Here is a 26,082-nt window from a genome sequence, read left to right on the forward strand (position 1 = left end):
ATGGCGTCCTCTTGGGTAAAATATTCCGGAGGTAAAATAGTCCCCCATTCGGATCTCCGGGCGGGGACTAATCAAGAGGATGTCATTATCAGGAGAAAGAAAACTGGCGTTCTACGGATCGGAGCGTGGAATGTCAGATCCCTTAATCGGGAAGGTAGGTTAGAAAATTTAAAAAGGGGAAATGGAGAGGTTAAAGTTAGATATAGTGGGAATTAGTGAAGTTCGGTGGCAGGAGGAACAAGACTTCTGGTCAGGTGACCACAGGGTTATAAACACCAAATCAAATAGGGGTAATGCAGGAGTAGGTTTAATAATGAATAGGAAAAGAGGAATGCGGGTAAGCTATTACAAACAGCATAGTGAACGCATTATTGTGGCCAAGGTAGATACGAAGCAAACACCTACTACAGTAGTACAAGTTTATAGGCCAACTAGCTCTGCAGATGACGAAGAAATCGAAGAAATGTATGATGAAATGAAAGAAATTATTCAGATAGTGAAGGGAGACGAAAATTTATTAGTCGTGGGTGACTCGAATTCGAGTGAAGGAAAAGGGAGAGAAGGAAACGTTGTAGGTGTATATGGATTGGGGCTACGAAATGAAAGAGGAAGCCGCCTGGTAGAATTTTGCACAGAGCACAACATAATCATAACTAACACTTGGTTTAAGAATCATGAAAGAAGGTTGTATACATGGAAGAACCCTGGAGATACTAAAAGGTATCAGATAGATTATATAATGGTAAGACAGAGATTTAGGAACCAGGTTTTAAATTGTAAGACATTTCTAGGGGCAGATGTGGACTCTGACCACAATCTATTGGTTATGACCTGTAGATTAAAACTGAAGAAATTGCAAAAAGGTGGGAATTTAAGGAGATGGGACCTGGATAAACTGAAAGAACCAGAGGTTGTACTGAGTTTCAGGGAGAGCATGAGGGAACAATTGACAGGAACGGGGGAAAGAAATACAGTAGAAGAAGAATGGGTAGCTTTGAGGGATGAAGTAGTGAAGGCAGCAGAGGATCAAGTAGGTAAAAAGAGGAGGGCTAGTAGAAATCCTTGGGTAACAGAAGAATTTAATTGATGAAAGGAGAAAATATAAAAATGCAGTAAATGAAGCAGACAAAAAGGAATACAAACGTCTCAAAAATGATAGTGACAGGAAGGGCAAAATGGCTAAGCAGGGATGGCTAGAGGACAAATGTAAGGATGTAGAGGCTTATCTCACTAGGGGTAAGATAGATACTGCCTACAGGAAAATTAAAGAGTCCTTTGGACATAAGTGAACCACTTGTGTGAATATCAAGAGCTCAGATGGAAACCCAGTTCTAAGCAAAGAAGGGAAAGCAGAAAGGTGGAAGGAGTATATAGAGGGTCTATACAAGGGCGATGTACTTGAGGACAATATTATGGAAATGGAAGAGGATGTAGATGAAGATGAAATGGGAGATACGATACTGCGTGAAGAGTTTGACAGAGCACTAAAAGACCTAAGTCGAAACAAGGCCCCGGGAGTAGACAACATTCCATTGGAACTACTGACAGCCTTGGGACAGCCAGTCCTGACAAAACTCTACCATCTAGTGAGCAAGATGTATGAAACAGGCGAAATACCCTCAGACTTCAAAAAGAATATAATAATTCCAATCCCAAAGAAAGCAGGTGTTGACAGATGTGAAAATTACCGAACAATCAGTTTAATAAGCCACAGCTGCAAAATACTAACACGAATTCTTTACAGACGAATGGAAAAACTAGTAGAAGCTGACCTCGGGGAAGATCAGTTTGGATTCCGTAGAAACACTGGAACACGTGAGGCAATACTGACCTTACGACTTATCTTAGAACAAAGATTAAGGAAAGGCAAACCTACGTTTCTAGCATTTGTAGACTTAGAGAAAGCTTTTGACAATGTTGACTGGAATACTCTCTTTCAAATTCTAAAGGTGGCAGGGGTAAAATACAGGGAGCGAAATGCTATTTACAATTTGTACAGAAACCAGATGGCAGTTATAAGAGTCGAGGGACATGAAAGGGAAGCAGTGGTTGGGAAGGGAGTAAGACAGGGTTGTAGCCTCTCCCCGATATTATTCAAGCTGTATATTGAGCAAGCAGTAAAGGAAACAAAAGAAAAATTCGGAGTAGGAATTTAAAACCACGGAGAAGAGATAAAAACTTTGAGGTTCGCCGATGACATTGTAATTCTGTCAGAGACAGCAAAGGACTTGGAAGAGCAGTTGAATGCAATGGACAGTGTCTTGAAAGGAGGATATAAGATGAACATCAACAAAAGCAAAACGAGGATAATGGAATGTAGTCGAATTCAGTTGGGTGATGCTGAGGGAATTAGATTAGGAAATGAGACACTTAAAGTAGTAAAGGAGTTTTACTATTTGGGGAACAAAATAACTGATGATGATCGAAGTAGAGAGGATATAAAATGTAGGCTGGCAATGGCATGGAAAGCGTTTCTGAAGAAGAGAAATTTGTTAACATCGAGTATAGATTTAAGTGTCAGGAAGTCATTTCTGAAAGTATTTGTATGGAGTGTAGCCATGTATGGAAGTGAAACATGGACGATAAATAATTTGGACAAGAAGAGAATAGAAGCTTCCGAAATGTGGTGCTACAGAAGAATGCTGAAGATTAGATGGGTAGATCACATAACTAATGAGGAAGTATTGAATAGGATTGGGTAGAAGAGAAGTTTGTGGCACAACTTGACCAGAAGAAGGGATCGGTTGGTAGGACATGTTCTGAGGCATCAAGGGATCACCAATTTAGTATTGGAGGGCAGCGTGGAGGGTAAAAATCGTAGAGGGAGACCAAGAAATGAATACACTAAGCAGATTCAGAAGGATGTAGGTTGTAGTAGGTACTGGGAGATGAAGAGGCTTCCACAGGATAGAGTAGCATGAAGAGCTGCATCAAACCAGTCTCAGGACTGAAGACCACAACAACAACAACAACAACAAATCAACAGTGCCAATAAGCAAGTCATGTGCATTTTGATAAATAATTTTGACAATTTAGCTGTGGAAATAACACTGTGATAGTTATTTTGAGGATTCGTTTTGTCTTGTGTCTATACGAAATTGGTACTACTGTTGACGCCAAATGTTCATTAATGTGTAAATTACAGCAATAACGCCAATAAGCCAGCCAAGGTCCCATGATTGCTCTGCTGTCCAGTTAGTAACATATCCTACAAGGTCCTAGTGTATAACGTGACTGATTCCTTTCTTCACCTCTAAAATTGCCTCATTTGTGCTTAGGGAAACTTCTGGCTTGCTTAGCATATTACTTTAGCAACATGTGTTTTTGTTGTTACAGAACGTTAATATAAACAAACTAGGATGTGGTAATAGTACTGTGGCATTCAGTATCAGGGTCCATTGTGCCTAATAGCCAATAGGGCTTACATACTGAACTTTACCTATCCCCAAGGAGGTTACAGAGAAAGATATGGTCACATTTGGAGTGTATAATTATTGGCTGTTGGTAAAACCTGGGTTATGATTGGCTGTTTCATTAGGTTGTTTCTGGGTGATCTGTGTGTGTGTGTGTGTGTGTGTGTGTGTGTGTGTGTGTGTGTGTGTGTGTGTTTGTGTGTGTGTGTGTGTGTGTTTTCTGCTGATGAAATTGTGTAACTGCTGACTAGGTAGTGGATATTGGGTACATACTGGTTAGTTTCATTTTTTTATTGCCAGTAAAATACTGGGCTATCATTGGCGAACAAGGGAGGGAAGGGGTGGGGAAGGGGAAGCGTTCAAGGTTTGGAGGGCATAAGATGCGAGGCGAACTAACAGTTTAATAAGTCACGGCTGCAAAATACTAACGCGAATTCTTTACAGATGAATGGAAAAGCTAGTGGAAGCCAACCTCGGAGAACATCAGTTTGGATTCCGTAGAAATATTGGAACACGTGAGGCAATACTGACCCTACGACTTATCTTACAAGCTAGATTAAGGAAAGGCAAACCTACGTTTCTAGCATTTGTAGACTGAAAGCTTTTGACAACGCCGACTCGCACACTCTCTTTCAAATTCTGAAGGTGTCAGGGGTGAAATACAGGAAGTGAAAGGCTATTTACAATTTGTACAGAAACCAGATGGCAGTTATAAGAGTCGAGGGGCATGAAAGGGAAGCAGTGGCTGGGAAGGGAGTGAGACAGGGCTGTAGCCTCTCCCCGATGTTATTCAATCTGTATATTGAGCAAGCAGCGAGGGAAACAAATGAAAATTTCGGAGCAGATATTAAAATCCATGGAGAAGACATAAAAGCTTTGAGCTTCGCCGATGAGATTGTAATTCTGTCAGAGACAGCAAAGGACTCAGAAGAGCAGTTGAACGAAATGGATAGTGTCTTGAAAGGAGGATATAAGATAAACATCAACAAAAGCAAAACGAGGCTAATGGAATGTAGTCGAATTAAGTCGAGTGATGCTGAGGGAATTAGATTACGAAATGGTACTTAAAGTATTAACGAAGTTTTGCTATTTGGGGAGCAAAATAACTGATGATGGTCGAAGTAGCGTGGATATAAAATGTAGACCGGCAATGGCAAGGATAGCGTCTCTGAAGAAGAGAAATTTGTTAACGTCAAGTATAGATAGTGTCAGGAAGTCGTTTTTGAAAGTGTTTGTATGGAGCGTAGCCATGTATGGAAGTGAAACATGGACGATAAATAGTTTGGACAAGAAAAGAATTGAAGCTTTCGAAATGTGGTGCTACAGAAGAGTGCTGAAGATTAGATAGGTAGATCGCATAACTAATGAGGAGGTATTGAATAGGATTGAAAAGAAGAGAAGTTGGGAGCACAACTAGAAGAAATGATCGGTTGGTAGGACATGTTTTGAGGCATCAAGGGATCACCAATTTAGTATTGGAGGCCAGCGTGGAGGGTAAAAACCGTAGAGGGAGACCAAGAGAGGAATACACTAAGCAGATTCAGAAGGATGTAGGTTGCAGTAGGTACTGCGAGATGACGAAGCTTGCACAGGATAGAGTGGGATGGAGGGCTGCATCAAACCAGTCTCAGGACTGAAGACCAAAACAACAGCAAAGATGCGAGGGAGGAGAGGATGGAAGCCATTCAGAGATCGAAATTTCTTGATGTCGGTGCCTGAGACTAAACTAGCAGAATAAGATGGCAGCCAGCTGCACAACCGCCCAACAGAGGCTTTCTTGCTGTGGTGGCGGAGAACTGCCGTGCCACCAAGCGGTGACTGCTTCAACTCAACGCAATTTCACGTGCGCCTCCTCCTCTAAGCAGACCACCCAATATTCAAAGGTCAAATGTGTCCTTGTAAGTACACTGCTCTCCTGCGAATATCACGAAATTCCAAACTTTCGTTCGTTGTGAAAGCACAATGAATCGGAAACTGGAGAAGATGTGGTGGTGCACAAGGGAAAAACTGCATCACGTAATTGAAGATGTTGGAACCCATACAGAAGGAATTCAATGTTTTAGAATTTGACACCTGTTGTTCGGCCGTCACACTGCAGAGAAGATTTTGCCAGCCACACATATAAGCTCCCGAAATGCCGGCGTCTTTCGTAAATGACACTGATGGTTTGAAAAAAATAGAATGTTTATTCAAAGTAAAAGTGCTTGCCAGCAGTGTCAATCAGCACAAAACCGTGCGAAAATTTTCTTGTATAACTCGTCAAGTAGTGAAAATATTTGCACTGCATGACAAGTTTTATAAGAGACATAATAATAAAATTAATAGGTTGGTCAGAAAGTAATGTAGCTAATATGATAGCTGAGAAGAAAACGGTGTGTAGACAAATGAAAATGACATGCGTTGCAGAAGCAGAGATATTAGTCAACCAAAAAAGACACTGTAATTAAATACGGAGGAATGGTAAACCTATAGCAACCCATAATTGTAACTTAATACATAAGAATAACAATAAGCGATGAAATGTAGTACTTGGGTCGTAGCTACTGAACACGGTTACAGTACAAAATTACTACATTTTGCTGTAGCGAATGACGTAATTATTGATAGAGACCCAAGCAAATCATTTCAAGCCACCCTTAAGAAAAAATTGACAGGGCACTGTTTTCGTTACTTCCACATAAGAAACCAAGACTAATTAGGTTGAATCCCCAACTACCACCAGTCAGTGTCCTAATAAAACTCCACAAAAAGAGCAAAAGGATACGTATTGTTATTGATATAAGAGTGGGTCAAATGTAACAGTTAAATAGATTTTGTATGAAAGAAACTATCGAGGTCATTCATATTTCCAATTAACTATAACTCATAAAGTAGTGATCTTTTGCGAGTGAAACTAAAGTTATGATGATCAATGAAGGCGTACTACTAGCATCATTTGTCGTAGTAAATCTATAGACTAATGTGCCAATAGATGTAACTTTTAAAGTAATGAGAAGAAAATTTAAAATGCAATGGCAGCATGGGTGTGAGTGAACTAATAGAGTTAGTGTGAACTAATAGAATTAATAGAAAACTAATAGAATTAGTGTGAATAATAGAATTTATTGAACTATTGGAATTCAGCCTAAGTTTTAATTACTTTGAATCTGATTAGAAAGTGAACCAGCCGAAGCATGATTTGGCAATCTATTGCCTCTCTGGATTATTAGCGGACGTATTCATCAATAATATATAGAGAGAGAGGTGCTTCAGAACATACAACATACCTTTATAGTAATAAAAGTTAAGGAGGAGGATCTGCATTCCCTGCGCATGACTTTTATTCCGCAGCATCTCAGTATTAAACACACTTTAGCGAAAAAGTACGAAAGGAAAACTAACATCTTGGGCTTAACAGTAAGAACAGAAAAGAATAAGTTGAAATTTTCAATTTATCTTAAGCCAATACACTCAGATGCAGTAATAAGGTACGACTCCAACCACCCACCACAACATAAAAAGACGTATTTCTCAACTGTGGCAGCAGGTTTTTTTCCCACGGCACGAGCCTTGGCACTTTTTTCCCTCTGCTCTTCAAATTGCTACCCTCATTGGCGTTTCGTCCACTATCACCTGATGGATCGTGTTAGTGCGTAGTCTTACCCAGACGTACGGATAACATCACAGCCCAGCATCCTGTGATCCACTTACTAGATAACTAACATGTTGACGGAGGTGACATTAGAACTTTTGGTCTGGTCACCACGTTGGTGCGGGCGTGGAGGGGTCCCATCTCTTTTTTTTTAAAAAAAAAAAAACGCTCACTTACGTTAGCTCCAGATATCAGAAAGGGGTCGTGTTTTCTAGAGAATGTGTGAGTGTGTATGCTAACGTGTTTTTACTGTTAAAGCCTAATTCTATATTGTTTTTACGGAACGTTTGCGCGACTCTGTAAGAGATAGGACCTAATTACTTTCATTCCGGGAAAGAGTAACTTCGTGCACTAAATTGGACTTCTTTTTGAGAATTTTACTATAAATGTCATCAATAATTTCACGTTTGTATCCATTTTTACCGCTATATCTTTTAGCATGCTCTTTTCTTTTTCGATTTCAACATTTGCTAACGGAATTTTACTCATTCGGCTAACCATGCTGTCAAAGAAAGAGGTTTTGTACCTATTGAAATGCATAGAACCAATGGATATAATAGCATCAGAAGTTGTAGTTTTTCTAAAAATGTCGAAACAATGCCTGCCATTCATATTTTTTACAGTTATATCTAGACGATCAATTATGTCCTACTTTGTTGCCCATTTGTGAACACTATTTTATGATGGAGGTTATTGAAAATACTTAACAGTGTAGCTAACCTATTATTGCTTTCTTTGCATGATATGATGGTGTCGTCTACGTATCGAAAGTAGTAAAGGATTAAGTCATTTAGCTCTGGGCGTTGTGTAAAGGCCAAAATTTCAATGTGGTTCAAAAAGATATTAGATAGTGTCCCTGATAAGCAACATCCCATGGCTAACCCGTCTTGTTGTTGGAAGATCTCACTCTAGAATTGAAAGTAATTGTAAGAGAGAACCAACTTGAGCTACTGGATGAACTCTTCAATTTCTCTTACTGACATTCGTTTAGACTTGAGGAAATTCTTCTTGACAATGTTAATAGTTTCTGTAATAGGTACATTGGTGTACAAATTAGTAACGTCCAGGCATACCCATTTATAACCTTCGGGAATTTTTATGTCTTTGCTTCTGTCTACTAAATAATATTTCTTCGCAGAGAAGCATTTCTCTAAACTATAATTAGTGACCAAGATTTCATTTAGTTTAGCACATAACCTATAGACAGCGGTACCAATATAGCTAACAATAGGTCTAATAGGAACATTATCTTTTTTTTATTTTAGGTCGTCCTCTTAGTGTTGGGGCATGGGGGTTCATGATTTTCAAGGTTTTGGACGTTCTATCACCAAATAAAACGAAAGACTCTTGTACATTACGTTTGATCACTTTGGCAAAATATTTAGTGGGGTCGTGATTCATCTTAGAAATACCATTCTTCCCGAAAAATTCATTTACTTTACTAACGTAGTACAAAATTTTTCACGACCTACTACTCTGATTTCAAGAACATTAATAGTCCCTGGACACGTTAGCCTCCCCACAGCTTGATTTGTAATGGGTCGTCCTCACTAGAGTTCCACTAGAATCGAATTTACTATTATCGATTCTTACCAGCAACGCTTCCTATAACCTTTGACTCTATGGTTTCATCTTTGACCACACGTCGATGTTTGCAAACCGTCCCAGTCTGTGTCGCCTGCGCACCATGAGCTGTTGCATAACGGTATATCGAGCATAAAACGTAGTGTGTTGATGTCTTCTTGAAATTCCATCATTTAACCCACTGATTTGTATTTTAGATTTGATTCACGGATCCAGTTATATGTCTCCTTCCGTGTATAGCGATTTTATTACTATGACGTATGATGAGTGATATATTTTACTCTATAACACCCAAATTATGATCCTTCTCGATTATGCATTATATTGTAGTAATATATTAGAGAAGTGCTTGAAAATTTATAGATAGCGTGAGAGTTAGACTCTAGTGTATAAATATCTCACCCAATACAAAAAAATTGTGATTCTTCATAAAGGTTTTTCATAATGTTCACTGTGTCCAAATACTTCCGACACCTCTCTGGCATATTGGGCAGCAAGGTGACGCAATATTTGCATTTCGTCTGTCAACCTCTTCCTATATGGATCGTAGTAGATGTGTGTATTAACTGTTAACATCACGGCAACGCCTGATGTAGATACAAGTGATAGGATGGGCAATACTTAGTAGTTTACACTAAGGTGTAGGTAGTCATTGACACCTATGTTACGGGGTTGTTATCTGAAGTTCATATATTTTATATCTTTAGTTTTGACTCGTATATGTTGAGTGTTTGTGCTTGGTTCGCATCAGATTTTTATTATTTGAACTTAATCTAACCACTGTGTCCCCGTAGAATTGGCCTCTGATACATTTGAGCCCAGTGAGTCTTTACACCTATATGGTAACGTCGGAGATGTCTTAGACTTACTTCTGATAACATTTTCCTGTTAGTTGTTCGTATAAACTTACTACACTTAAGTTATAAGGGGGCGTCTACCACAGTGAGTATGCGGTTAGCTGGTACTTAGGATGGATGATACAGTTTACAACACAGCGCTATAGGTGTAACCCTGTCAAGATTTAATGATATCATTATGCATAAAAAGGCAGTGACTTATATTTTTAACTTGTTGGTCCAGGTCATCAGTGGTGTACCAGCAAAATTATACTCTCATTGATATTGTTAGGTCAATGTTGCCATGCATCTTCAAATGAGATACTTACAATACTTGAATACTGATGATCAGAAGGTCTCTAATATTGCACTTTGGAATTTTGCGTACTATACTTAGATGCTATTTTGATATTTGCCAATATGTCACATTTGGGTCAATACATTTTTTCCTCTCCTGTGGAGGTTGTCCACTTTCATAACTTGCAAATGTGTTCAACATCATTTTCTAACTCCTTTGGATTATTGTAATGTTGATCTGTTGTTGCACTCTTGAATTGCCAATTAACCAATTTTTACTTGATGTAACATTGCATTTCCTTGACATTTAGCTGATGGGTATAAATTCGTTATTGTTTGATTTTAGCTAGTCAAATATTTTGAAAAGGCTTTAGGTACTGTGACATTTAGACCCATGCAGACAGTTCCCAACTCACTAAGCTCATTAGACAGAATATGACACTGGATGATGTACTTAAGATCCTACACTCGGCCTTAATGCAACCTTGAGAGTGGTTTGACATGGTTATAGGTGGTGTCCTTAATCAGGGATGGTATACCTTTCATTTTGAGGTTTATCTTCGGACTTATAGGTGGCCTCCTATATTTTTCTTTTTCTCCTTTTTATTCGTTCGATTCCACTTGGAATAAAGCTACATAATTGTATAGGACTTATATGTAGGGAGGTAGACATTTTTTGATATACAGAGATCAAGAATCTTCTTTGTCACTATGACTATATGAGGCAGCTACTGTCATTGCATTAATCCAATCAGTATAGTGCGAGGGGGTCTTACATAGGGGTTCTAATGTAGTGCCCACGGAACCAGTTGTTTGATTTTTATGGTACGATTGTATTGGTTTAGTTCGTGAATGCAACTGGGTTTTAAGACAAACTTTTTTATGCTTATCGTTAATATTACGGCAGCTATTTATCATACCACACAACACGACCTACGCTACACATACGTAACTTATGTATCCTGACATGGTTATGTCACGCTTTATTGTATTTTATTTTATTATTTATTTATATCAGTTAATTATTTAAAAAAATTTTCTTCCAGTGGGCATATGATTGAATGCAGTATATTTGATTGTTGTGTTGCATGGCCTATTACAATTGTGTGGTACGGATTTACGAATAATAGCGTATACTTATGTTCATCTATTATGCTATATTCGAGTAAAACAGTGAAAACTATTAACATGACAGTGGCAGAAACATGTTTGCCCTAATATCACATGTACTTTTAATGATATTCAATATGTTCTTTTGAGCCACTTACATAGTTAACATGATACCTGTCAATTGTTAACGTATTCCTATATTTTTATAATAGTACATTTGTTCCACTCGTTGTACAGGGGCCCGAAGATGGCATCAATGTAATGGCGAAACGGGTAGCACATAACAGGTTCATAAAAAAATTTCTACAATACATACGGCTGTTGGTAAATTATTGCATCAATAAATTTAGTGGATTACTCGTATTGCCTTTCTTGAATTTAGGCGTGACCTGTACAACTCTCCAGTCTCTGGGTACGGATCTTTCGTCGAGCGAGTGGTTGTGTATGATTGTTACGTATAGAGCCATTGCATCAGCAGACTCTGAAACCTACCTAAATGGTATACAATCTGGACCTGAAGCCTTGCTTTTATTAAGTAATTCCAGTTGGTTCACGACTCTGATAACATCTACTTCTAAGTTAATGATGTTGACAGCTGTTCTTGATTCGAATTCTGAATTATTTGCTTCGCCTTCATTGATGAAGGAATTTCGGAAGACTGTTTAGTAACTCTGCTTTAGCAGTGCAGTCATGGATAGTACTTCCACTGCTATCGCGGAGAGAGGGCATTGTGTCTTACCGCTAGCATACGACGAGAATCTCTTTGGATTTTCTGCTGTGTTTCCAGACAACGTTTCGTTGTGAAAACGTTATAAGCATGCATTGAAGTCCGAGCTAAATTTGGTGCTTTTGTAAAATATCACCAACCTTGGAGCTTTCGCGTTCGTTTAAATTTAGCATGGTTATTTCGTTGTTTTTGCAAGAGTCTACGGACCTGTTTTATGAAAAGTCTACCCGTCTCCTTTCTCACCAGACAGTCATGGTATGGTATTAACTTGATGCATAAATGTGGTGGTCGGGGGGGAGGGGGGGAGGCGCGGAGTGCCACCGAGGACATTGCCGAAATAGGGGTCTTAGCCGCAGCAGCTTCGTGCTCGCACTACACGACGGCTTGAAAAAGGAGAACTGAAAAAGCATAAGGATCCTGCGCTGCTTCGGATTACCTTCAAACTCCGTTCGCTGGATTTGAACGGTCCTTAGTGGTTCCACCTTGTACACAAGAGCAAACATAGCTGTCGCACTGCACTCCAGAGGAGTGAAATCATGTTCAATGTGGTTGCTAGCGCACGATTGCTACATAGAGGGAGACAAGGGTAGAACAGTCAGGGAGACGTCATCAACACCTACGAACGTGAAGAATGCCTTATTGTTGCTCACTGCACTTCAAACGGTCGTTTTCGACCGCTAAATGTGTGCAAATCAACGTCCCAAGAAAAGCGGTGGTTTCATTGACGCCATTTTAACCACCCCTTGAGACCTTTTCGTGTCGATTCTGAGCGGCGGTGTGTCTGAAATGTTTTCCTCGGCTCTTTTCTTTTTTAGTCATCAGTCTCCTGTTTTGTTTGATGCGTCCCGCCACCCTCTCCCATGTGAACCTCTTCATCTCAGCCTAGCAATTGCAACCTACGTACTCAATTATTTGCTGGATGCATGAAAATCTCTGACTTCTTCTACAGTTTTTGCCCTTTACAGCTCCCTCTAGTACCATGGAAGTCATTCACTCATGTCTTAACACATGTCCTATCATCCTGTCCCTACTCCTTATCAGTGTTTTCCACATGTTCCTTTCCTCCCCGATTCTGCGCAGAACCTCGTTCCTTACCTTATCAGCCCACCTAATTTTCAACATTCGCCTATAGCACCACATCTAAAATTCTTCGATTCTCTTCTGTTCTGGTTTCCCGACAGTCCATGATTCACTACCATACAATGCTGTACTCCAAACGTACATTCTCAGAACTTTTTTCTTCCTGAAATAAAGGCCGATATTTGCTATTAATACACATCTGTTGGCCAGGAATGCCCTTTTTACCATTACTTGTATGCTTTTGATGTCCTCCTTGCTCCGCCCATCACTCGTCATTGTACTACCTAGGTAGCAGAATTCCTTAACTTCATCTATTTTGTGACCATCAATCCTGATGTTAAGTGGCTTGCTGTACTCAATTCTACTACTACTCATTAGCTTCGTCTTTCTTCGATTTACTCTCAATCCACACTCTGCACTCATTAGGCAGATCATTCCGTTCAGCAGATCATATAATTCTTCATCACTTGCACTCAAGATAGCAAATTGATCAGTGAATGTATCACTGATACCGTTTCAACTTCAATTTTAATTCCACTCCTGAATCTTTCTTTTATTTCCACCATTGTTTCCTCGATTTACAGATTGAACAGTAGGGGCGAGAGGCTATATCCTTGTCTTACCCCCTTTTTAATACCAGCACTTCGTTCTTGGTTGTCCACTCTTTTTATTGCCTCTTGTCTGTTGTGCATAGTGTACATGACCCTTCTCTCCCTATAGCTTCTCCCCACTTCTCTCAGAATTTCGAACATCTTGCACCATTTTAAATTGTGGAACGCTTTTTCGAGGTCGGCAAGTTCTATGAACGTGTCTCGATTTTTCTTTAGTCTTGCTTTCGTTATTAACTGCAACGTCAGAATCTCGTTCCTTTACCTTTCCTAAGGCCAAACTGATCGTCATCTTGCGCGTTCTCAATTTTCTTTTCCATCCTTCTGTATATTATTCTTGTAAGAATCTGGGATGTGTGAGCTGTTAAGATGATTGTGCGATAATTCTCGCACTTGTCAGCTCTTACTGTCTTCGGAATTGTGTGGATGATTCTTTTCCGAAAGTCAGATAGTATGTCGCCAGACTCATACATTCTACACACCAATGTGAATAGTCGTTTTGTTGCAATTTCCCCCAGTAATGTTAGAAAGTTAGGTGGAATGCTACCTATCCCTTCTGCCTTATTTGATCCTAAGTCGTCCAAAGCTCTTTTAAATTCTGATTCTAGTATTGGATACACTACCTCTTATAAATCGACTCCTGTTTCTTGTGTCACATCAGACAAATCTTGCCCCTCATAGAGGCTCTCCGTGTATTCTTTCCACCTATCCGCTCTCTCCTCTGCATTTAATGGTCGAATTCCCGTTTCACTCTTAATGTTATCACCATTGCTTTCAATGTCACGAAAATTGTTTTGGCTTTCCTGTAAGTGGAGTTTGTCCTTCCGACAGTCATTTCCTTTTCAATGTCTCCACATTTTTCCTGCAGCCATTCCGTCTTAGCTTCCCTGTACTTCCTGTTTATTTCATTCCTTAGCAACTTGTATTTCTGTATTCCTCAGTTTCCCGGAGCATTTTAGTACTTCCTCCTTTCATCGATCAATTGAAGCATTTCTTCCGTTACCCATGGTTTCTTCGCAGTTACCTTCTTTGTACTTACGTTTTCCTTCTCAAATTCTGTGATGGCCCGTTTTAGAGATGTCCATTCCTCTTCAACTGCCTACTGAGCTGTTCCTTGTTGGTGTATCTATAACCTTAGAGAACTTCAATCGTATCTCGTCATTCCTTAGTACTTCTTTGCGTATTGATTCTTCCTGGCTAATGCCGCAAACTTCAGCCTACTCCTCATCATTACTATATTGTGGTCTGAGCCTAGATCTGCTCCTGGGTACACCTTACAATCTACTATCTGATTTCGAAATCTCTATCTCACCATGATGTAATCTAACAGAAATCTTGCCTTATCACCCGGTCTTTTTCAAGTATACCTACTCCTCTTGTGATTCTCAAACAGATTATTCGCTGTTACCAGCTGAAACGTGTTGCAGAACTCAGTTATCTTTCCTCCTCTCTCATTCCTTGTCCCAAGCCTCTATTCTCCTGTAAACTTTTTCCCTACTCCTTCCCATAAAACAGCATTCCAGTCTCCCATGACTATTATATTTTCATCCCCATTTACATACTGTATTACCCTTTTAGTATCCTCATATACGTCCTCTATCTCTTCATCTTCAGCTTGCGACGTCGGCATGTATACCTGAACTATCGTTGTCTGTGCTGGTTTGCTGTCGATTATGATAAAAACCACCCTGTCACTGTACTGTTCACAGTAACACACTCTCTCCCTTCCCCTACCTTCGTATTCATATCGAATCCTAATCCCTTTATACCCTCTACTCATTTGGCCAGAAATCCTCGTCTTCTTTCCAATTCACTTCACTGACCTCTTCTGTATCTAGATTGAGCCTTTGCATTTCCCTTTTCAGATTTTCTAGTTTCCTTACCACATTCAGGCTTCTGACATTCCACGCCACGACTCGTGAAACGTTATCATTTCGTTGATTATTCAGTATTTTTCTCATGGTAACCTCTCCCATAGTAGTCCCCTCCCGGAGATCCGAATGGGGGACTACTCCGGAATCTTTTGCCAATGAAGAGATCATCATGACAGTTCTTCGATTACAGGCCACATGTCCTGTGAATACACGTTACGTGTTTTTAATGCAGTGGTTTCCATTGCCTTCTGCATCCTCATGCCGTTATCGATGCTGATTCTTCCACCTTTAGGGGCAGTTTCCCACCCCTAGGACAAGAGAGTGCCCTGAACCTCTGCCTGCTCCTCCTCCTTCATTGTCAATGCCGTCGGCAGAATGGGATGACTTCTTATGCCTGAAGTCTTAGACCACCAATGCTGATTATTAAACAAAACTTAAGTAGCGGCGGGATTCGAACCCGGGTCACATGAGAAAACTGCGTGATTTGAAGGCTGGGCATCACGATCCTGTAACTCCATCGCAGAGTCGTCAAAATAATGGGTGAATGTGCGTAAGAGGGGCTGTGGCGACCTTCCACCGTGTGACACGTCCACGGTGGTGTTGGCCAGCAATGTGGGGATATTTCGTGACAGTGGGACATCGTCAACCCATTTTACACGTTACATGAGCGTCTGAGCTCTAGCTCTTTTATCGCAGATGTCGACACGTTGTTGTTTGAAGCGTCTTCGATCTCTAGGGTCCGTCGCAGGACGCCACGCTTTTCCATCACCAAGGAGGTAGTCTGTACATACCTTTGAACACAATTTGAGACTCATGCATCACAGTGGAAGAATATTTCCGGGTTAAAAAAAGTAACTTGTTAATTCTGCTGTGCAGTGTACTTCACAGTGATTGGTTTGTAATGGATAGGCGAAGGAGGGGTGGGGAGATGGCAAAGAAGAGGAAACTAGGAGCATGACTACAGCATTAGTCAAGGTCAAGATCAAAGTTCAAAGGGAACTGATCCCTGCCCCTTAATGTTGGCATCGCAAAGGCTAAAGGTCATACTTTTCCCAGAATCCTCATTACCTTCCTGCTGCTACAAGAACCGAATAAATGCTGCAAATTGTGAGACACATTAAATATTATATATACTCGTTTCGAAGAAGGCTGTCAAGACTTTAAATATGACGACAGCCTTCGATTCCGCAGCACATTATCAACTGATGAAACTGTGCAAAAAGTGAATGAACTGATTATATTACAAAAATACTGAATTTCGAACAAAAAGCGCAGCGAATGCAAGTTGCTCAGAAGTCGTTATATGTAGTCAACTACAAGTCTGAACTACTGTAACGTGTCATAACAGGTGACAAAACGTGTTTACAGAGATGACGCATTCTGTGTCACTAAGAACGAAAAAGCTTCGACAAGTGCAGTCAGATGTGAAGGTTATGCCCGATGTGTTCTTGGATTTTTATGTCAAAGTACAACACGAGTTCGTGCCATAGTGTCTAACGATATGTAGTACTGCCGATAACTTTAACGACATAAGCGTGAATGAATCCAAAAAAATCACAGGCATTTGTGTCGAAACTATTCATGGGTTTTGCACGACAGTAAGTCACCTGCTCACAGTTAGTTTGCTTGTTCGTGAAGTTCTGGTAAAAAACAAGGTGTAATGATGCCACAATCTCCATATTTGCCATACATGACCAGTCTTAAAGGGCTGTCGCTACGCAAGACATAGACTAGATTAACAAAGCGCCGCTGAGACAGCTAAATGCTGTCGGAAAGATCGACTTCAAGAAATGGTGCGGGGATAGGACAATGGTTTGGCATAAGTGTATAATATTTATTATTGTTTGAATACACCTAATGTAGACCTATCTCCTTGAAATCTGAAATTGAACTGTATTTCAAAATGGCTCTGAGCACTATGGGACTTAACATCGGAGGTCGTCAGTCCCTTAGAACTTAGAACTACTTAAACCTAACTAACCTAAGGACATCACACACATTCCTACCCGAGGCAGGATTCGAACCTGCGACCGTCGCGGCCTCGCGGTTCCAGACTGTAGCGCCTAGAACCGCTCGGCCACTCTGGCCGGCGAACTGTATTTCTTTAGAGCCTTACTCTCGTGTTTTGGACCTCTAGGACAGTGAGAGGTATAGAGATTAGTTGAAAAGTTCAAAGGGTAGTGCACAACGGCGTGTCAGTTTGCGCTCTGGCATATTGTAAACGGACTCGTTGCTGCTTACCTTCTCGTAGAAGTGGTCCAGCTTCCTGTCGTCCAGTAGCTCGTCTGGGTAGGCGATGTGGGCGACCATCGACTTGGCTTTCTCGAGTGCCTTCTTCCTGCACATCACATCACACCAAATTACATCATACAGTGTCAGTACATGCAAGGTGTTTGTAGGCATGACTGACATAAGGAAGGACAAAATAAATTTTTTTGTTAGAGATTGGGCGTACCTATATCTATCGTCATCCACATACGTATTCAGCAATCCACCGTACGGTGCGTGGAGGAGGGTTCCTTGCAAACGTTTCCCTTCATCCCTTTCTTGTTCCATCCCCAATTGAAATGAGCTAATTTCATTGAAACTCCCCCAGGAAAACTAAATAGACTATTCGTCTTCCCCAGAAACTACTTTAAGGTAACTTTCCTGTGAATTTTTTGGAAAAATACTAACAATTTTTATAAAGTTTGAGCCGTCACGCCATTGAGTTAGTAGACTGTTCTGTCTGGCGCCACAGGCTCAAAGATAGTATCGACTATCCCTTTTGCGGCCCCATTGCCAATATCTTACAGGAAGAGTTGGTATCTGTGGGCTGTGTCCTTAGAAGGTGTACCGGAGTACTTTACCAGGTCAGCGTCAGCTGCAAACAGCAGGCCGACATCCAGTCAGTTGGTTGGCCACATTCAAGTCGGAAGACCTCTCGTGGTCTGGCTGCCCTCTTCTACCTGGCTTTTTTCGGCACCGCTCAGTAACCGCCGCGACGCACCGTGGATGCATGGAGCTGCTTGATGATGAAGGGGACTAACATTCTCTAATCAACGTGGTGATTTGTGTCATTGTCTACCTACCCTCCTAACTATTTTCTGGTTTGTACCCGAACCTCAGAGTTTTACTCGGTCGGCTCTTTGGTGGTAAATACAGGCTGTAGTATTGTACTAAGACACTAGTTGCCGTTTGAAATTTTGTCCCGCTATTATATTGCCTTTCCTTTCTGGTTTGCACCCGATCATTAATATTGTAATGAATCAGCTCCTGGTCGTAAATACAGCCGGAACAGTTGTACTAAGGCACAGGTTGCCGTTAAACAAAACAGCGGTCTTGTGGTTAAATTTAGATGTTAACCGTTTCAATTCTTTGATTGTAATTGCAATAGCCGTAATCCGAACAAACTGTTGTGCTATGCTATACACTTCTGTGTTTATTGGTGTATTTTTAGCTGGATCTTGTGGTTCCGCCGAGTGAGTTCTCTTGTAATAAGTGTTCACGAGTAAAGTCTTAAGACGTTCCTTCAGAGCGGTCTTAATAACTGACAAGCAGTTAACTTTGAAAATATTAAGAGCCAAGTGTCATCAGGGCTTTAGTCAAAATAAGATTGGCAAAAGGGACGGGGTTGGATCCAGTCGCACCTTAGTTATCGACTAAAATTAAGAGGTTGGTTGCTTTGAAGTAAGCCTTATCATCGTCATATTGTTTCCTAATCTGTTTAACTTTCAAGCACAGGTGCGCGTCTTAACCCTGAACCTCTCCACATGCAGCTTTCAAACTAAAAGTTACGTCATCTGTTTTGAGTAACTGAATCACTCTTGTCACCAGTGGTCCTTATATAGTTTTCATGTGTTGCAGAAAGGCATTCAATAAGAGAAACCCTGTCCAGCGGGGTAGTAAAACACCAGTGTTTCACCCGATAACGGACGGGCTGCAGGTTCGGTCGTCTTGTAATTATTGTAATATTGTTTCCTGATTCGATTTCTCTTGTAAAGTTTACTCATTGGAATTCTTACATGTTAGTAGGATACAAACCGTAGGACAGTACGACGGTTACTTAGTGGATATTTTGATATACAGTTGATCACTTTAGTTCTTACACTGACTTAACAGCAGTGCTGTTTGCGAGAATAAGTAAGTTTAATTTCTTATTTGTCGCCCCACACTTCGAAGCTATGCATTGAACATCTTACTTAGACGCTTGAAACTGTAAGTAAAAATTTACAATATGTTTATCTAAAAGACAGACTACTATCATGTTATTTCAGGCAGAAGTTTTTATTCTATAAATATTTTCCTATGAAAATCAAAATGAACGTTAGTTTCTATAACTAATCACTGTGTACTTTCCTTCCTGTTGGTAGCACGTTAGTGTGTGTAGCCCAATTTTCTCCAAATAGTCTCCTAAGACATCGCAATAGTTTCAGACAGATTTTTTGTGTATAAAACGTGTGGCTGATAAAATTTAAGCCTCGGGAAATTCACTTGAAAGATACTTATGATCTATAACTCACCTCTGTAGTTCCTGATACATTCCAGTCCCATAGTCTTGTTCGTTTACACGTCATCACCTTCTCTCTTACTTTCCTTGTTTGTCCTTGTCACTCTGGCCTCTAGGACCGAACTGTCAACTTTGGCCACTCTCATGGAATCAATTGCTGCCAGTGACTGTCTCCTACTGAACCCAGAAGACATTCCTAGCAAAACTAGAAAATCACATCTGCTAACTACCCCATCAGTAAAATTAATTCCAGCATCTAACACACCTAATCTCACAGTCTTGAATGCAATAAACATTGTTTTTGGCAGGCGTTGCCATATAAAACTCTTAAAAAAGCGTCGTGACAATAGTTTACTGTTACTTAGATCAATGTTTCTGGGGTTAATTGCTTCTATCACTGCAAATGGCAGGGAGTGATGGTGAACACCAACTTCACTAGTTTCAAGTTCTTTCCCGTATCCACATCTGATGGAGTCCACCTAACATGCTGTTGTTTTATAAATAATTTTCCACAATCTATACTTCCTGGCAAAATAAACCGATTGCCGTAAAACATAAATTTTTCAGAACCAAAATCGTTTTTCAGGTACAATTACTTTCGAGAATGACAAACTAGCGAAAAGTGAAACTACAGAAAAGCTTACAAGCAAAACAACACTCGAAACCACAAGGGAAAATATATAGGCATCACATAGCGTGTTTCCTGGCTGGCTGCCAACACGACAAACAGTTGTATAGCACATCGTTCTTAATTGGGAGTGTAATTTCATATGTCAAAGCACCGGAAACATGGTTGTGGCTGCATACCGAGAGATGTTTAAATCTCCTTCTAAACAAAGTCCCGATATCCAATTATTGCTTAAAAGGTCTAAAAGTTGATATAAGTTGAAAAACAGAAAACTGATTTTTGAAGAGGATTTATCAGCAATTGACCTTAAGCGCTCGGCCTGTTTCACGTAGCTTTTCAACGTTAAAAGAAGTGATACTGTCAGGCAGCAGACGACTGATACAATATTCGAAGGTTACAGGGTTGTTTATCCTATGCATCTGCATTAGCTTCAGTTTTTCCGCATTTAGGGGAAGCTGCCACTAATCGACCAGAATAGGAGTTTTGTCGACGTCACCCTGGATCCTCCCGCCGTGGCTCTACAGCGACACAACCGCTGCACGGTAACGCGGCATCAGCAGTCGCAGACAGCTGTTCGCCCTGCCTGTCAGGTCGTTTCTGTGTACAGAGAAAAAGACCGGACTATCGTACGATAGCTTTGTCTCTGACGAACATTCGCCAATCAAGAAAATATACTAGGTTTTGCTGTTTAAAAGCTCTTTCAGCCACTTAGATATCTGATAACTTATTCGATATGCTCGGACCTTCATTGGCTACCTGCAATGTGGCGGTGTGTCCAAAACTTTCTGGAAATGTTGGAATGCAGAATCTGCCCTCTGCTCTTCAGCCACGGTTTGCAGGATATCATGAGAGAAAAGCTCGATGTGTTTCGTACGATCGATACCTTGTATATACTTCTTTATTTGCGGATGCAAGCGTTTTTCCCCTTCAATAAAATTTGTTATATTCGAGTTTGAATATGCTCAAGAATTATGCAGCAAACCAACGTTAAACTTGTTATGTGATTTTTCAAATGTTGTTACGCGTTCCATTGATCAATATCATGGCAACCGTTATGATGTGGCACATGTAAAGTATATAAGAAATGCACAAATGAATGAATGTTTTTTATTTGCTTTTTTGTTTTTTTGTTTTTGAAGTTTAAAAATTTGTTACCTGCCTCATATCCTTAAATGGCACAAAACGATGCATGTATTATACCTATAGATCTATTTATTTCTATTCAAGAATTCATCTTCACTATAGAAAGAGTTGTCAAGGAGATATGATTTCAGTTTATTTTTAAAACTATAACTGCTGTCTGTCAAACATCTTATTTCTTCTGGTGATTCATCGAAAAGTTTTACAGCAGCATATTTTATCCCTTTATGTGCCAAAGATAGGTTAAGTAGAGAGTAGTGTAAGTCTTTCTTTCTTCTGGTATTATAATCGTGGATGTCACTGTTGCCGGCCGGTGTGGCCGAGCGGTTCTAGGTGCTTCAGTCTGGAACCGCGTGACCGCTACGGTCGCAGGTTCGAATCCTGCCTCGGGCATGGATGTGTGTGATGTCCTTAGGTTAGTTAGGTTTAAGTAGTTCTAAGTTCTATGGGACTGATGACCTCAGAAGTTAAGTCCCATAGTGCTCAGAGCCATTTTTGATGTCATTGTTGTTTATAAACTGGTCCATGTTGTACGGAACAAATTTTATTACCGAGTACACGTACCGTGAGGCTGCTGTAAGAATTCATAAACTTTGGAAGAGATGCCTACAAAACGGGCGACTGTGACACTCACACATTATTCCAACCACTTTCTTTTGAGCAATGAATACTTTCTGCCTTATTGTTGAGCTGCCCCAAAATATTATTCCGTAGGACATCAGAGAGTGAAAGTATCCAAAGTATGTTAGGTTGATAATTTCTGTATCCTCAAAATTAGGAACTATTCTATATGCAAAGGTTGCTGAACCTAGTCGCTGCTGAAGACCCAAAATATCTATTTTCCAGTTAAGATTCCCATCTATATGTAGACCCAAAACTTGGTATGCTCTATACTAGCTACTAACTAAGTTGATTTGTTATATTTATTGTAGGAACTCAGTAGAAAATTGGACGTACTCTATGTTTTCAAAGTTGAGAGCAAGCCCATTCCCAGAAAACCAATTAGTAACTTCCCCAAAGACGTTATTTCAATCATTTTCTATTGGAGTGTCTTTTCCTGTTTTAATAATGATGCTTGTATCATCAGCAAACAGTGTCAGATTAGCTTCTTGTTTCAGATAAGAAGGGAGGTCATTGACATATATCAAGAACAGAACGGACCCATGTAAAACCCTGTGGAACACCTAATGTAATTTCATCGCAGTTAGATGAAGTGGGAAACTTCCTCAAATCACTTACACTATGTAAATATAGGTTTGACCATTGTTTTGCCCTTCTTAAATACTGGAGACACCTGTCCTTTAGTTTTCCGGTCGATTACGACGTGGTACTGGACTAGATATTTTGCAGATGTGCAACGGCACATGCCTAGGTTAGAGAGCTCGATAACAGAGAGAAAGCTCCTGCTGCAGTGCACTTGAGCATCGCAACAGCACGGCGCCCGCCAGACTCCACCGCCCTCGTGCCGGTGGGTTCTCCGCTGGCAAACGAAAGCAGGTGCAATTAAGCATAGTGGCATATGTGACATTATTGCCAGCAGTAGCAAGACAAACCAGCTTTGGAATGTGCTGGTCATTGGATCAGATCAAGGACCCATCGGCCCACGACCACCATAGTGTCAGCTTCCACTTGCAGCGGCGCTGTACCGTGCTGCTGCGAATAAAGTTCCACTCAGTTTGTGGTGAGTCGCTTCTAACATGCACACCTCCTTGAACTCAGTGAAATGCAGTTCCCATCCGGAAGAAGCTATAGAAAAATCAACTTCACACTTAGCAACCACAAGTCGCACTAGAAATTGTTTTGTCAGTGGAAGATTAAGAATAGTTAAATGAAAGTCTGATGTGCATAAAATTTCTCCATATTACGGTAAGCTTGAATACACCACTTACTAACAAGCCTTATTCTGAGCTGTACGAAGTCTGAAAAGTCCACATGCACATATAATTCATTCTCGCAGCCAGTTTATGGAAATTGTTAGTTATATTTCACAGAAAGTCTTAAGTGCGTTTCATGACCAACACTGCTAGACTGCCAAAAACCGGTGATGTTCTGTTGCAATATATCACAAATTAAAATTTAAAAGAACAGTATTTAAATCTTAGCTATAATAGCAGTAACAAAGACGCAATTTGCTCCGACGACGATTCTCATACTCGGCAATAGGCGCACGTCTAGAACAGACCGACAAGATAGAAGAGGAGGTGGCTGAACCGCTATTGCCATAAAAACAAACATCACACACCATATTGAAACACTTCCACCACTTCAGTCACTACAAGCAACCGCCGTCACCGTTCACAACGCCATAGAAAATAAAGCAATAATCGCAGCTTACATCAGTCCGAATAAACAACTAATTAAAGAACACCTCACTACATTTTTCACCGTTTCCCTAAGATTCTAAAGTTAGGAGACTTTAACGCGAAACATGAATCCTGGAACTTTATCAAGACGAACAGAAAAGGACAGTTATATGACGCACAAGCCGAACTAGAATGTACAGTCCACGTTCCACACCAGCCTACAAGAATTCCGAATGTTCAAAATCAAACTTCAGATGTCCTTGACATTGTACTAACCAAGAATATAAATCTCAATTCACAGCTACGAACCATCAATGACCTGTCATCCGATCATCAACTTGTCCTTGGGCTCATCCAACGAGCAGCTCTACAAATATCACTTCCACAACAAATACAAATCAACTGCGACCAAACAGCAGATATTTAACAGACAACATCGCTCCGACAATGAACTGAGACAACAAAAACAGTATCAACATTGCAATAGAAGTTCTCACCAGGAAAATTAAAACAGTGGCAAAAAGAGCATCCACAATACAAATCCGGAACTATACCACGACACCATCCCACCACTACTAGAAGAACTTAAAATACAACGGAACAGATACAGAAGACGCTGGCAACAATTTCATAATCCTCGTGACAAACAAGAAATGAAAAGACTTTCAAGAGAACTACACCGACGAGTAATAGAATGGCGGCAACAATTATGGGAAGACAAAATGGCAGATTTCCAAATACAAACACACACAGCTATCAACGGACCCGGCGGATTAATATTTGACGCGCTAGCAAAAGCTCAATTATTTGCCGACGGGTACAATATACAAATGTCCCTACCACATAATGAACAAGAAAACCCACACAATAGAGACAACGAAGCCGACAGAATCCAACACGTCTTACAACAGTTTCGAAATACACCGTCAACAGAAAGACCTCTACTCACTACACCAGCAGAAATAAAGAATCTAATATCGAAAACAAAAAATACAGCACCAGACACCGATCAAATATCTAATACTCATCTAAAACATCTACCACGTAAAGCAATAGTTCTACTAACAGGAATAATTAACAGCTGTCTACTACTGGAATACTTTCAAGACAATTGGAAAACCGCGAAAATAGTACCGATCCCAAAAACGGGTAAAAACCCTGCGGAAGCAATAAATCACAGACCGATAAGTTTACTTCCAACACTTGGCAAAGTACCTGAAAGAATCATCTTAAAACGCCTACAACTATACCTCATTGAACACAATGTAATGCGCCCACAACAATTCGGTTTTCCTTCAACATTATCATCAGAGCTACAGCTAATCCGCATCACAGAATACATCCAGCACAATTTCAACCTCAGCATATACACAACAGGCGTCTTCTTCGACATTTCCAAAACATACTACAAAGTATGGAAGGAAAATACAATAGCTAGACTACACCAAACAACACCGATTCCAGATTGTTACATAAAAATGATTGACGGTTTTTTACAAAATAGACGATTCTTCGTTACAATACAAGGGAAGAGATCAACTACCAAAATACCCGTAGCCGGAATCCCGCAAGGATCGGTCCTATCACCTATACTATTCAATCTCTACATCAACGATCTACCTACTTTACCACACGTAACCCTAAGCCTCTGTGCAGAAGACGCAGCCTTCTTGACATCCGGACGAAATATCGACCTAATCACAACAAGAGCACAACGACAAATCGATATCATGAAAGAATGGGCACATCAGAACAAGATTAGTTTTAACGCCACTACAACAGCAGCAGTATTTTTTACGAAGAAGATATTACCGAGACTGAGAACGCAATTACAGGTCGCAGATCAACCCAAATCGTGGAGGTCGTAAACAAAATATTTGGGAATACATTTGGACAAATCTCTAACATTCAAAGATAACACCACAGAAAGAAAAAGAGCCGCACAGAAAATGATGAATACGCTAATTCCGTTTTTCAAAAGCAAAGAGTTAAACACTAAAACAAAACTCCAATTATACAAATCCACGATCCAGCCAGCAATACTATATGGAGCGGCAGCATGGGGCACTACATGCAGAACTAACATTTAACAGCTGCAGATACTTCAAAATACATGCCTGAGGTGGTCCCTCGCGGTACCTCGCTGGACGAGGGTAGCAGAAATGCACGAACAGTTACAAGAGAAGACAATTGCAGAAAAATTTCAAGATTACGCACAAAAAATATTCCAAAAATTTGACACATGCCGAAAATATACCCCCCAAACTCAGAACCGTCGCAACAATAGTACCCCAACCATGGCACACGTACAAAGTACCCAAATCAATAGTTCCAGGATAATTACGAACAAAATAACTGAAAT

General features: G+C 40.3%; 1 protein-coding gene across 1 annotated transcript in view; it reads right to left on the reverse strand.

Annotated features, from left to right (window-relative positions):
• LOC124588879 (neprilysin-2-like) overlaps positions 1–26,082 on the reverse strand; it is a 202,233-nt gene that overhangs the window by 51,472 nt on the left and 124,679 nt on the right. Inside the window, exon 10 of the mRNA XM_047131502.1 lies at positions 17,402–17,498. Within this exon, the coding sequence (XP_046987458.1) occupies positions 17,402–17,498 (97 nt within the window). The remainder of the gene's footprint in view (positions 1–17,401; positions 17,499–26,082) is intronic.

The sequence above is a fragment of the Schistocerca americana genome, chromosome 2 (assembly GCF_021461395.2).
Source record: "Schistocerca americana isolate TAMUIC-IGC-003095 chromosome 2, iqSchAmer2.1, whole genome shotgun sequence".
NCBI classification, from domain to species: Eukaryota; Metazoa; Arthropoda; class Insecta; order Orthoptera; family Acrididae; genus Schistocerca; species Schistocerca americana.